At 47.5% G+C, this 13018-nt stretch overlaps 2 protein-coding genes across 2 annotated transcripts; one reads left to right on the forward strand and one right to left on the reverse strand.

The window, feature by feature from the left end:
* Positions 1-126: 126 nt before the first annotated feature.
* Positions 127-5455, reverse strand: LOC129601712 (RNA-binding protein Nova-1-like). Its single transcript, XM_055500580.1, is given in 11 exon segments — positions 127-761; positions 1181-1579; positions 1944-1947; positions 2107-2176; positions 2178-2752; positions 2816-2973; positions 3920-3945; positions 4032-4080; positions 4520-4543; positions 4764-4805; positions 5053-5455. Coding segments are annotated over 11 exon segments (1809 nt in total). The 5' UTR covers positions 5234-5455; the 3' UTR covers positions 127-480.
* Positions 5456-5659: 204 nt separating this feature from the next.
* Positions 5660-8380, forward strand: LOC129601717 (proteasomal ATPase-associated factor 1-like). The gene is given in 5 exon segments (XM_055500587.1): positions 5660-6054; positions 6217-6641; positions 6979-7166; positions 7648-7776; positions 7779-8380. Coding segments are annotated over 5 exon segments (1368 nt in total). The 5' UTR covers positions 5660-5898; the 3' UTR covers positions 8249-8380.
* Positions 8381-13018: the final 4638 nt, after the last annotated feature.

Below are 13018 nucleotides of genomic sequence, written 5' to 3' on the forward strand. Positions count from 1 at the left end.
ACAATTTATATAGTAGATAATACTTACAATAGTAGATACCGTAATAATTACAATAAATAAATGGAAAAAAATACACCAATAATAAATGGAAAAAATACAATAATATTATATGGAAAATGGCAGCCGATTGCGAAGGATTTTTAATTGCACTTTAATCGAATAAAATTATCATAAATAAAACGAAGACCTATAGGAGACATAGAAAAATAGCTTGCTCTGCTCTGCACACTGACGTCAAACCGCGGTGTTGGCGGATAATGCGGACAGACCAGAGAGACACCAACCCGACAGATAAAAGATAAACACTAAACAACGCGCAACAACCGACAACAAACCGTCCGCGCTAAAACGCTAAAAGCCAGGGATGACGAAACGGGATGACAACGGGGATGACAACAAGCAGGATGAGGGCGAGGGATGAAGAGGATGCGCTCTGCTCTGCTCTGACCAGGAACGGATCAATACAGCGCCGCCCAGTTTTCAGGCGAACTGAGAGGCGGGACTGAGGAGCGGCGCCCCGGAGGGCGGCGGGCCGCCGTCGCCGGCCAGGGCGTGGCTGTGGTTGTGGCTCAGCGCGCGCTTCTCCTCGGCCTGCGCCAGACGCTGCTGGATGACCATCTGCGTCATCTGGATCTGCTGCGGCGCGCCGGTGATGACGACGCTGCGCCGGCCGGCGCTGAACTTCTTCTTCGTCACCTGGATCGACGTGCCGCACATGGCCTCGATCTCCGACACGTTCTTCCCTTCCCGCCCCAACAGCGCTACACAGTAACCAACCATTACCACTCAAATACGCCCATAAATACAAATACTGCAAAAAAGAAAACACTAAATCGAAATAAATGAATTACTTGATTAAACAGCGAAATAACGAACTATAAAAAATAATAAAATATTAAACACGCTATCAACAATTAATTACATAGAAAATAAAAATAAATTTCAGAAAAAAATAGAAAAAATATTAATATAATTTAATGTATGCACAGAATAAATGAATGAAAATAATTCTAAAATTGCAATAATGCAGATAAATTTAAACTGAAAAAATTAGTAAAGTCAACAAATGACCTGGCAAACGAGAAAAAATATGTCGCAATAAATACAGATTAATATCACGAAAAAATAAAATAATCCAAAATAAAAATGACAATAAATGCAGGGAATAAAAGGCACTGACCTCCCACGAGATTCTCATTGATTTCAATACTACACTGCGTCCGCTCGCCGGCGCCGCCGCCGCCGCCGGCCCCGCTCATGGACATGCCCGTATCCTGGTGCGGGTAGCCCGCGCCGTTGCTGGCCATCCGGCTGCCGTTGGCGGCGCCCCCGCCCCCGCCGCCCCAGCGCGGCAGGTTGGTGGCGTTGCGCTGCTGTTGCTGCTGCTGCAGGCCCAGGCTCCAGGCGTTGCCGGCGTCGGTCAGATGGCCCGGCGACAACTGCTGCTGCTGCTCGTACAGCGCGTGCGCCGCGCCGTACCCGCCCATCTCCACGCTGTCCGCCGCCGCCCCCGGGGGGTGCGCGTGCGGGTGGTGCCCGTTGAAGCGCAGCGGCGACTTGGATGACCCGTCGCCGTAGCCTAAACAAAAAATCGTCCAACACGCATCAATCAGACGGTACAATTAACAGCAAAAAATTCAGATAAATAAATAAGATTAGTACCTATATCAAAATTCAATAAAATTCAGATAAGTAAATAAAATTAGTAAATTAAAATTCAAATAAACATAAATAAATGCCCACCCAAAATTTTTAAATTCACCAAAATAGCCGCACAAAATTCACAGATAAATAAAAAATAAAATCAAAAACGAAGACAAAATTACAAACCCAAGCACCGTCCAAAACTCCTCAGTTAAATTTTTTAAAATCGCCAATAATCCAAATAAAAAATGTGAATAAGCAGAAAAAATATAAATTCATGTTCATACATACAAACAAACCATACTACAATTTTGAATATAAATTCAAGTATAAATATTAAATATAATACAAATAATTTGAAAATAAAGCGGAAACCTCGATAAATGCCCTATTAAATGAGATATAATTAACAAGAATATTTTTAAGAAATAAAATGTAAAAAAAATAAAGATGCTAATTTACCGGGCGAGGTGCCCCGTTAACGCTGGAGGGCGCGGTGGAATGCAGGTTCCCGTAGCCGGAGTCAACCGACGCCGTGGTCCCCGGACACCGGCGACACGTAGCCCATATTCATGTTGACATTCAGCCCGCCGAGCCCCAGCCCCAGCCCCAGGATCCCGTAGCTGGCCAGCGTGCCCATGGCGGCCAGGATCTCGTTGGTGGCCTCCTCCGTGAACCCGCTCAGCCGCAGCGTGTTGCGCAGCGTGCCAAAGATCTGGTTGAGATTGGCGGCCGAGTGGTAGGGGTTCATCTCCCCGCCGGGACCCCCGGGGGCCGCCGGGCCGGACGGCACCCCCGCCAGCACGTTGGCGAAGGGGCTGCCGGTGGGGTTGTAGTTGGGCACGGGGCCCATGACGTCGGCGTAGGACAGGTTGGGGCAGGAGTTGCTCTGGGGGTCCTCGAAGATCTTGTTGAGGATCAGCTGGCAGGCGCGCCGGTTCTGCGCGGCCTCCCCGATGACGGTGATGCAGCGCTCGGTGATGGTGTGGTCCTTGGCCTTCTGCGAGATCTGCACGTAGGCCGCCGACTCCTCCTTCACGTGCTTGATATAGTTGCCGGCCTTGCCGATGATCATGCCGGCGGTGCTGTTGGGCACCAGGATCTTCACCTGCAACGCCGTTGCGTGTCGACTGTCAGTGTTTGACGGATGACAGACGCTGTCAGTCCCCACCTGCTTCTCGCGCTCCGCCGGCTGCTTCGTGTCGTAGTCGATGGCGCTCTTGGCGCCCGGGTCCGGCTTGTCGCGGATCTTCTGCGCGATGAAGTCGTGCACGGACAGGATGGCCTCCGCGTTCGCGCCGTAGATGATGCACACGCGCTCGTTCGTGCCTGCACACAAATACGTCCCTCTCAAGTCTCAACCATCACGCTCATTTTTATAACAATTTATTCGCATTTTATATGCCTTTTACAGGGAATTCTAGCAATACTGCGCTCTGAATGTGCAACTTTTACCGCATCCGCTCGCAAGTCCAGAAAGGAATAACCACTACTTTTTAATCGACAAATAAGGTGAAGAATACAAAGTAAATAATTTATAACTCAATCAATAAGTAACACTTTCTAACCCATTTCGCAATCATTTAAAAATTAAAAGCCCAGTATTTAATAATTTCCAAGATGCATATTTCCATATCGTTTTCATAGTACCAGTAATTTTAAACCGATACATATAACGCATACCCAGCAGATAACTAATACGTAAATAAATTAATAATAATTTCAAACCTTTTTTCAGAATGATTTTACAAGCGGAAGTGCGCAAATAAAATAAATATCCAGAAAATGCTACGCAAATAAATTTACAAAGACCAGTAATATTTTGAATTAATTTCACAATGATTTTAAACCAAAAAATGAAGTGACAATTCAGCAAATCAGCTAAAAATAATCAACTAACAAATTCAAACTGATTTCCGGTCGGTTCAACGTGGACAAACGGCACTTCCGGTCGAAGACTTAACAGCAAACCATTACCAAGCCTTTGGCCAACACCTTTCTCTATGCAACACCACCATTTTACGCGTACCTCTGCGCAGTAGTCTGCAATTACTCTAACTGACAGGCGTGATAAAATGCCTGCAGCGATTTTCAAAAATGATTAAATTAACGCGAAGGATGCTGCGGATTAGCCGCGCACCGGCTGCCCACCGGAGCGCTTAATTTGTTGACGAGCAGCGAGTCGTGCTCAAGTAGCTTTTGGCAGTTAGAAAGGATAAAAGGCTGAAATGAACGAGCGATCGACCCGGCCCGTTGAATGCGGGAGGTGACTTACCGGGGAAGAAATCCGTCGCCTTGGACCTGTAATCAGCAGAGGGTTAGTGATACACAGCTTTAGACAATCGATATTCGATACAGTCCAGCATCGACAGTTGAACTGCGCCTACATTTTGATGCGGGTGCCGGTATCCTGCTGCAGCTGCGCGATCGTCTCCCCTGCAACACACGTACAACGCCGCTTCAGTATTTACGCAAACAACTGCATACCGGCACGTACACAGGTTCTTGCAACGATAAAATATTTATTTCCTTATTTTTCCCTGCAACTTGTATTACAATTTCCGCAATAATTATAACTAATTCACAGTGTGAATCAATTAAATAACACGTTATAATTTTACAACAATTTTCCACGCAAAATATCACGACTGCAAGCGATAAATTAAATTGCAATTTTATTTTTGCAACGATAATTAATTAAATTTTTAATTTTCTTCCAATCAGCCTGTATTAAAATCTGTACTATAATTTCTACTTAATTCACCATCACGTTTGAATAAAATATTACGCAATACGTGTACAATCATTATCTACGAACCGCAAAATTGATAGAAAAATCAAATAAATAAATTATTGTGAAGGAATAATCACGAACCTCCTTTTCCGATGATGGCACCAGCTGCAAAACAAATGGAAGGAGAAATTAGCAGGGGTTTGCACGTGACGGGCGGGCACGTTTGGCGCCCGTTCCAGACAGTTCAAGGTCGGCTGGCGGTCGTTCACCCGCGCACTACTGACTACACGGGCTCTGACGTCGGATTAGCAGCTTATAACGCGGCTCAACGTAAAGTGGCAAGCAAGTAGATTAGACCGCACACCAACACACACACCACCCTTACCGGCCATACTCGGCACCAGGATCTTGAAGAACGTCAATCCATCTGCAGAAAAAAATTCCCTTAATTTCCCAGCAAGCAATAACACTCGCAACCAAATGCAAATGCCCAAATCGGCGAAAACATCAACAAAATCCGCACAGCAATAATTCAAGAACTTGGTACGGCGCAAGCGCCCAATTCACTGTATAGTATACTGCATTCCCGTAGACACGGTACAGGGAGCCGATTAGACCAGTCGCTGCCGCAAGCCGGATTCAGAGTAGAGTCTGCGCCGCAATCTGCGCCTCACCTGTGTAGTTCTGGAAGTTGTGGTTGTTGTTATTTTGCCCGCTGGACTTCTTGCCGGCGGTGGGCTGCGGGGAGGCGTCATTGCTGTCGGGGAGCGGGGAGCGGCCCGCGGAGGAGGAGGACTTGGAGGGATCGCTGCCGTATTCGCCGTCGCTGCTGCTGTGAGTGGGAGCGCTGTTCATGCTGGCCGAGACTGAGAGAGATACAAGCACACTGTGAGACGAGAGGAGCGCGGACAGGCGAACGATCAGGGATAAATAAATATACAGTAGGGATAAATAAAATGGCGAAAGATGGCGAGTAATGAAACAGTGAGAGTGAGAAGTGTAGGAATAATACTTGACGAAGGGTGCAGAGCAGACGATGCAGTAGCAAGCCTGTGAAATGTGAATGCGCCAAAGCAAAGTCTGCAAACGCAACGCAAATCCGGATCTGGCTAATTTTCACACTACAAAATGCGTGCCTTGGAAGGCTCGACTCTGTACTTTGGCCGGGCCGGTGCATGCGGGAAAGCAGAGAACGCATCGCTTGCGCACAGTTTCTGTTATTGCTACCTCCACGGGGCGACGGCTCGCTGCATGTTGACAAACATGCGACGTGTGGAAAACTCAGTGAAAAATTTAGATTTAATTTTTCGTTTTCCTGAATATTCTCTGCTTGTGGGTTAGAGAAGCGTTGACCACGTCCAAAATTGTCTCATTAAGTGGGAAATAATTCTTGTTGAGTTGCGTAAGTGGAAACGTGCTGATTGTGTGCATGGTGACGCTTATAGCGTGGAGTGGGCTAATCAAGCACGCAGGCCAGAATGATGTCGATGTGATCGAGTGTTGTGGAGTATGGACGGAGCATGTCGCAGCAGAAGCGCGGCAGCACCAGCAGCAGTGGCGGCGGCGGGGCCAGCGCCTCCCTCCCCAAGCGCAACGCCCAGTCCGACATGGACCCGCACGAACCGGAGCGGTTAAAAGCCATCTCGCGGCTGTGGATCCATCCCAGCTGGGACAAGGTTCGGGAGAAGAGTCAGAAGACGCGATGTTGAATTTCACTGTTATTCAGATAGCGCTGCAGCCGGGGCGGTTGGCATGTCGACAGAGCATGCAACTGCATTTTCACGATATTCAGTACAGATATCTTGGCGTAAGCGCTGTATTTCTTATTTTCCTTGCAGGTGCTCTTCTCCAAAGGCCAGGTGTGGGTGGGCGTCCGCATGGAGGGCTCCACCATCCTGGGCGACTGCTTCGACTGCCGCCTGGTGCCCCCGCCCGCCCCCGACGCCCCCGGCTACGCCTCGCCCCTCCACACCACCCTGAACGGCGCCGCCGCCGCCTTCGCCTGCCGACCCGGCTTCCAGGTGCTGGCCGTGACGCCCAGCAGTCTGGAGATGGCCTTCGACCAGATCCCGGGGTGTCAGTCGCGGGCCACCTTCGTGGCGCCCGCCCGCGTCTACGAGCGGGTGTTTACCAAGAGTATCAGCTGTGTGGACGTCCACTGGGATCTGCAGATGGGCGCCGCCGCCTCCGTGGACAAATCGGTGCGGGTGTGGAGTCTGGGCAACGAGGAGATCAAGTGCGATCTGCAGGATCAAGGCGAAACGTGCGTGCTGCGTGTAGTTATTTTTATTTATTTATTTAAAAATTAACTGAATTTAAATTTGTACTTATTTTTATTTGTTTCCTATTTTTAATTTGATATTTTTAAAAATTAATTAAATTTAAATTGTGTGTATTTTGATTTTTTTCTTATTTTTCCTAATTAATTTAGGCTAATTGCGTCTCGTTGTGGCACGTGAACGGCCGAGTGAGCACTTAAAGAGCGGCAGTGTTATTAGTTTGTTAATAAGTAATTATTTTCTGCAAATGAATGGTGAAGTCACTGAAGTGTGTCGTTAATAAAAGGCATTAATTGAAGCGCTGCTTGTCCTCGATTACAGGAACGTGGTGAAGTGGCTGCCGAACGCGGCGCAGGCGGTGATCGCGTATTCCGCCGACAGCAACGCCATTAAATTGTACAACGTCCGAACGATGCGCAGCGTGCGGAGTCTGCGGGCACACACCGGTAAAGTCAGCGACTTGCTCTTCGCTGAAGGCGGCCGGCATCTCTTCTCCGCCGGACAGGATGGTGAGTGTTGGAAAAATACAGCGGATGCTCGACCTATTTAAAAAATAAAAAATTATTTTATTATTACTTTAAAAAATAGTTTAGCGTGTTTTTTCTCTTCAAATTGGTGTATTGTGGCATTGAAAAATGATTTTATTATCAATCTTTTTCGGTCATTTCTTAATTTAGCCAAATCAGAAAAAATACAGCGACTGGACTATTTTACATAAAAATTTACAATGGTGAAAATACGAAAAACTATCTCAGTAAAGGATATTCACCGACGACAGCACGGTTCAAAAAAAAGAAAAATTGATATACCGAAGAAAATTTAGCGTACTGGTTACAAAAAAAAATGGGAAAAAATTAATAAAAATGCGGAAAAATTGATAAAATAGAGAAAAATGGGCAAAATACAGAAAATTCATCTACTGTTCAAAGATAAAAATGGGAAAATTGGAAAAACTAGGTAAAGCAAAAAACTTTATTTTCTAATAAGTAGGTCAGATCCGGTTGTGGGACGTGACGCGCAGTGAACCGCTGGAATCGGTGGCGGTGAACCTGGGCTTCACCATCAACTGCCTGGACGTCCAGTCCGCCGACCCCTCGCTGAAGGCGGCCTTTGGGGACACCCCAGCCCCGCCGACCCCAAGGACGGCCGCGTCCTGATGTACGGCGGGGACGACGGGTTCCTGCGCATGGTGTGTCTGCGCAGCAGTCACAAGGCGCTGATGAAGCGCTTCCTGGACGACCGCGTGCAGTGCTGCCGCTTCCTCCAGCATCCCTATCTAGCCTGCGGGACGGAGAGCGGCCAGATGTATTATTTGGACTGGCGGCGGCCGGACACGCCGGTGTGTCACTGGCGGGAGATCCGCGGCTGCATCCTGTGCATCACCAGCAGTCCGCAGAGCAACGGGGTCATCTGCGGGACGGCCGACGGCTCCTGCTTCTACCGCAACCCGCTGCTGCACCCGCAGAACGAGTATTCCATGGAGTTCTGCGGCGCCGAGTACGAGCCGGTGTTCCGCGTGTGCCGCGTCAGCGACCAGCTCTTCTCCTGCTGCCGCGACGGCAAAATCCGCCGCTATACGCTCACGGCCTAGAGCGTTGGCATCCACATTTTGTTGTATTTATTTTTTTATCGAGCCGGAAGTGTTTTTTCTTGTTAATACGGTTGTATGATGGGCTGCGGTGTCGCGGCAAGTGTGGTATTCGGTGAGAGGGATTAAATTAATTGCAGCTTCAGCGTGTAGTCGTGTACAGCGCTTATATATCCCGTAATCAACACAGCGACAAATTTAATAATTATTTACTAGTACTACTCGACACGCACTTTAAAAGAGTTCTGTAAGATACAGAGCCGGAAGTTCTGTAATATTTTGTGACCACCCCTTATCTCTGATTGGACGCCCGAGTTAAAGTGTTCTGTATCTAAAAGGAACTCTCCTGGCTCCGTTACGATACAGAACTCGTACTTTTACCAAGTCAAAATTATTTTTTGATGTGGATGCTCAGCCCCCGTACGTCGAAAATCCTGTTTTTAGTTTTGAGGGCGTAATCAGCGGTAATTTAATTGTTTCTATTGAAACAATATTCCAGTTCTGCTTGTTAACTGTTTTAGCTGCCTAAGACTGTGCATGGTTCATGATGTTTGAATTTGTATCGATGGCAACTTCGCCATAGCCGTCAGCGCAGAGCTGCGAGGAATGATAAATTCCACCTCACCGTACTTTCCGTGCGAAGTTGTCTTTCACTTTTTCACTAGTCATTTGATTTCTTCAACATACCACAACTTTGAAATGTCAGAAAAACAGAAAGGGAACGGCTGCAAAATTGAAATGAAAAATACATGAATTGTTGGCAAATTCGGCTACAGTAACTGGGCACTGTTTGACGCTAATGGTCTCGTTGCTCTGTAACGCTCTATAAGATTCAGTGCTGTACCATTGGTAGATTCACTTTTACAGAACTTCCGGTACTTTATGTTACAGAACTCATTTAAAGTGCGTGTCGAGTAGTACTACTGTACTTAAATCTGCACCGTTAGCCGCTGTCCAATTACACTGCATAGTGCATACGAATGATACGATGAAATATGAATGAGCGCCGCATATCCATCGCTATATCCGCTCACTGAGCAGTCAGCGCGGCAACCGTGTTTCTCTCTGTTCTCTGTCTTCGCTCTCTCATTGAGTTGTACACATGGCTAAAGCCGCAAAACCGGTTCTGCCTTCCATAATTCCATTCAATGGAATGGACTCCCTAACTCTGCTTGTCGTAAATCAGTTAACGATTAAACCTTGTATTCGTCTAACAACAATTTATTGTTGATGGCCAGCCAAATAACAATAACTGCAAGCGCTGCTGCACTACTTCATAGTTAACAATTAAATATCCGTCTAAATGAGAGCAGTATTAACAAGTATCACAGGGAGACGCCGACGGCACGGACACAGAAGCCGCTGCACAGATGGGCTGTCTTTGTCAGACCGCCAGGATTGCTTCGCACAGTCTGGACAGAGTAGGCTTCGATGTATATAAGAGCCCCGATAGCGCGCCGCCAGTTCAGTCTGTGATCGTACTTAACTGAACGTCGTACTGTCACTACGGGCGATAATAATATTCCTCATTCTTGAGCGTTTCCTTTCGGGAATTCTTATCCTATCCTACGCGTGATTCGTGACTGTTCCTTCTACCAGTGAATTTAGTCGGAGGACGTTATCCTGTGTACCATCATCCTTATTATTATTAGTTATTCCTGTCCCTATTTATCGTTGAATTATGCGTCCACTGGTGACTGTGCTACCGAATCGTGGTGGCGGCCGTGGCGCTCTGCTTGACCAGCCTCATCCCGGGCTGTTGGGCCTGCGCCAAGCAGGGGCTCAGCGTGGATACAAGTGAGTCACTGTACAGTTGACTTGCGGCAGGGCCTAAAATAGTACCCTTGGAGGGGGGGGCGTCGTCCCCCCTGGGGGCAGTAAAAGACTGTGTGACCTTTGGTGTGTTTTTGCATGGGCCTTTTTGTCAACCATTGAGTGCCTTCAAAGGAATTCGTGAAGGGTTAGGAAGAGATTCTGTAGGAAAAGCGTCAAAATGTGGCCTGTTTTGTCCCACGTAGAGATAGTTAGGTGGATTGCTTTTGCTGTGCTGTATGTGCAAAATGTCAGCGAATAGCCGCCATGTGGCTTAAGCCTAGAAGAATATCCGGCCAGCAGCTGCAAGTTACAGCCTGCAACCTGTTGCATTCAGTTTCTTTTCCCTCCAACCTGATTGGTGTTGTTGTAAATGTAGTCAACCGGATCCTGGACGACGCCAAAGAACGCAACGGCAGCGGCGTCATGCAGCTGCTGGGCTACGCGCGCGCCCCCAGTCCCCCGGGAATTCCCTCCGCGGCGGCGGAATGGCCGCCCAACACGACAATCATCCGCGCTCCCGAAGGCGGCAAACTCGTGCTGCCCTGCAACAACAGCCAGTACGCCAACAGCACGCAGGTACCGCTCATATGTACGACATTGAGACGAAACATATACCTTCCTGTGAGCTTGATGCATGTACATGTACATATAAATTTATTATGTATACGTGCATAAAAAGCATAAAAATTTACATGTATACTGTAAATATATGTATACGTACATACACATAACATAGATATAATATATGTAAAATTACCTATTATGGTTGAATATATATACGTATACGTATATACAATCGTACATGTACATACGTACATTATGTACGTATGTACAAGTACGACTTGTACGTATACGTATATATGACTTATATAGATGTACGACTTCTATATATTTATACGTATATAGGGGGAAAAATGTGTCTAGCCGAACCAATCCCTTGTACTTCTGATGTAAGCCAGCTGGTGGTTTACGTTGTGGCTGCACAGCGTTTTATGTAAAGCGCTGCTTTTAAGGCTGTGCGGCATTGACGGTACATGTGGTATGTGGTATTAGCTGCACCAGGCAGGTCCGGGCTATAATACAGTTTTAGCCTGTTCACCTGCAGTTGTACGAGTGCTGCTTACCTGTTATCAGTACCTGCAATCTTACGATTAATAGCAGCGCTTTACATAAAACGCTGTGCAGCCACAACGTAAACCACCAGCTGGCTTACATCAGAAGTACAAGGGATTGGTTCGGCTAGACACATTTTCCCCCTTATATACTGTACATATAAATATATAGTACGTATATAATTCATATACCTACATTGGTACATGTACGTACGTACATTATGTACGTATGTTACGGTACATGTGTCATGATATGTGCATGTACATGTATGTACAATGGGTAGGTTTCGCACACCGCGATTCCGCCGGCGTACACGTACAACGGACAGCTGGTTACTCTGACCAATGTCACCATCGACCTGCCAGTGCGGGACGAAGTGAACTACTGCTGCAACTGCAGCTGGGACGTTCAACCGCGGGAGAACGTAGTGTGGAACAATGTGGTGGGGCACGACTACGACCCGGACACCGGGGCGTTTCTCATCACGATCAAGAGCTTCTCGCACGCCTCCACCGGTCTGTACGAGTGCCTGCACTCCAACGGCAGCCAGCGGGTGGTGACGCAGCGCTACTGGGTCAGCGCCACCCTCCTCCGCGACCAGGTCTTCGATCCGCCCATGCAGAACCTCACCGTCCGCTACGGCGACCCCGCGGAGCTGTTCTGCCCGGTGCGCTTCAACTTCCTCCCGGGATACCTGAAGAACCGCTTCCTGTGGCGCCGGGGACACTACCTGCTGAAGAGCACGTCCATCCCGGCGCTGGCCGAACAGGTCACGTCGTGGTGGGGCTTCGCGGGACGCTTCCGGTCCGGCATGAACGATCAGTATCGCTGCCACTCCACCCTCACGTTCGACAGGGTCAAGTGGAAGGACGCCGGACTGTACGAGTGCTGGTTCCGCCTCAACGACCGTCTGGATGAGTGGATTGTTCAGGAGGCTTACCTGCACGTTATTTAACCGGCAACTGCATGTATTGTACACAGATCTCGTTTGCTGTGGATCTCTGTTCTAGCTGTAGTAGTTCGTTTAAGGACTTCTTACTTGGAATGGCTTTGTGGGTGTTTCGTATGCGGAATTACATATACATACATATATACATAGAATAGATGCATACATAGAATAAAAATACACAGAATACATAGAATACATACATACTGTATATACATAGAATACTTAGAATAGGGGTTACCCGGCCCGGTTACCAGTAAAATTAAATGCAGTATTCTAATGTAACAGATCATTAGACTCTGGTCGGTGCCGATGGTGTCAAACTGTCATTTCATTTGCGGTTATGTACTGTACGCTGCGCCTTAGTTTCCGGTTAGAGCTATGCTTGATTTTGTACAACCAAATAGCTTCCATCTTGCGAACAGCAGCGAAATCTCGTGCTTCTTCTTGAATACGTCCGTAGATACTCCTGCATAGTTGTAATAATACAGTATATACCTTCCGTAGAAATGGGCGGCCTGCGCGCTAAGCGTTACATAAAGTGTACGAAGGAACTTTATTTTCCGAATGCGATGGCTTTCTGTTCACAACAGAAAGCCATCGCATACTTTCTGTTCACAAAAAAATTTCACAGTAACTGGAACTTCAGAAACGATCACGTTAAGCATCAATCGACAGAGGCGGCCTAATCACAGAGAAAATTTGGTCTAAATTTGCCCCTATCGGCGCTGTCCCCAAGATCGATGCCGCATTTCCTCGTTGGATTTCGATGCTTATCCGCTGGCGAAGATATTCCGCGGCTCGGTTTTTGCCGGTTTCCTGTCGTATGATCTGGCCGAATTCCGTTATCGTGCGGGCAGCTAAATAAAACGTACCACATGCCGCATAGTCTCTGTACA

This window comes from Paramacrobiotus metropolitanus, unplaced genomic scaffold (assembly GCF_019649055.1).
Source record: "Paramacrobiotus metropolitanus isolate TYO unplaced genomic scaffold, Prichtersi_v1.0 Parri_scaffold0000268, whole genome shotgun sequence".
Taxonomy (NCBI): domain Eukaryota; kingdom Metazoa; phylum Tardigrada; class Eutardigrada; order Parachela; family Macrobiotidae; genus Paramacrobiotus; species Paramacrobiotus metropolitanus.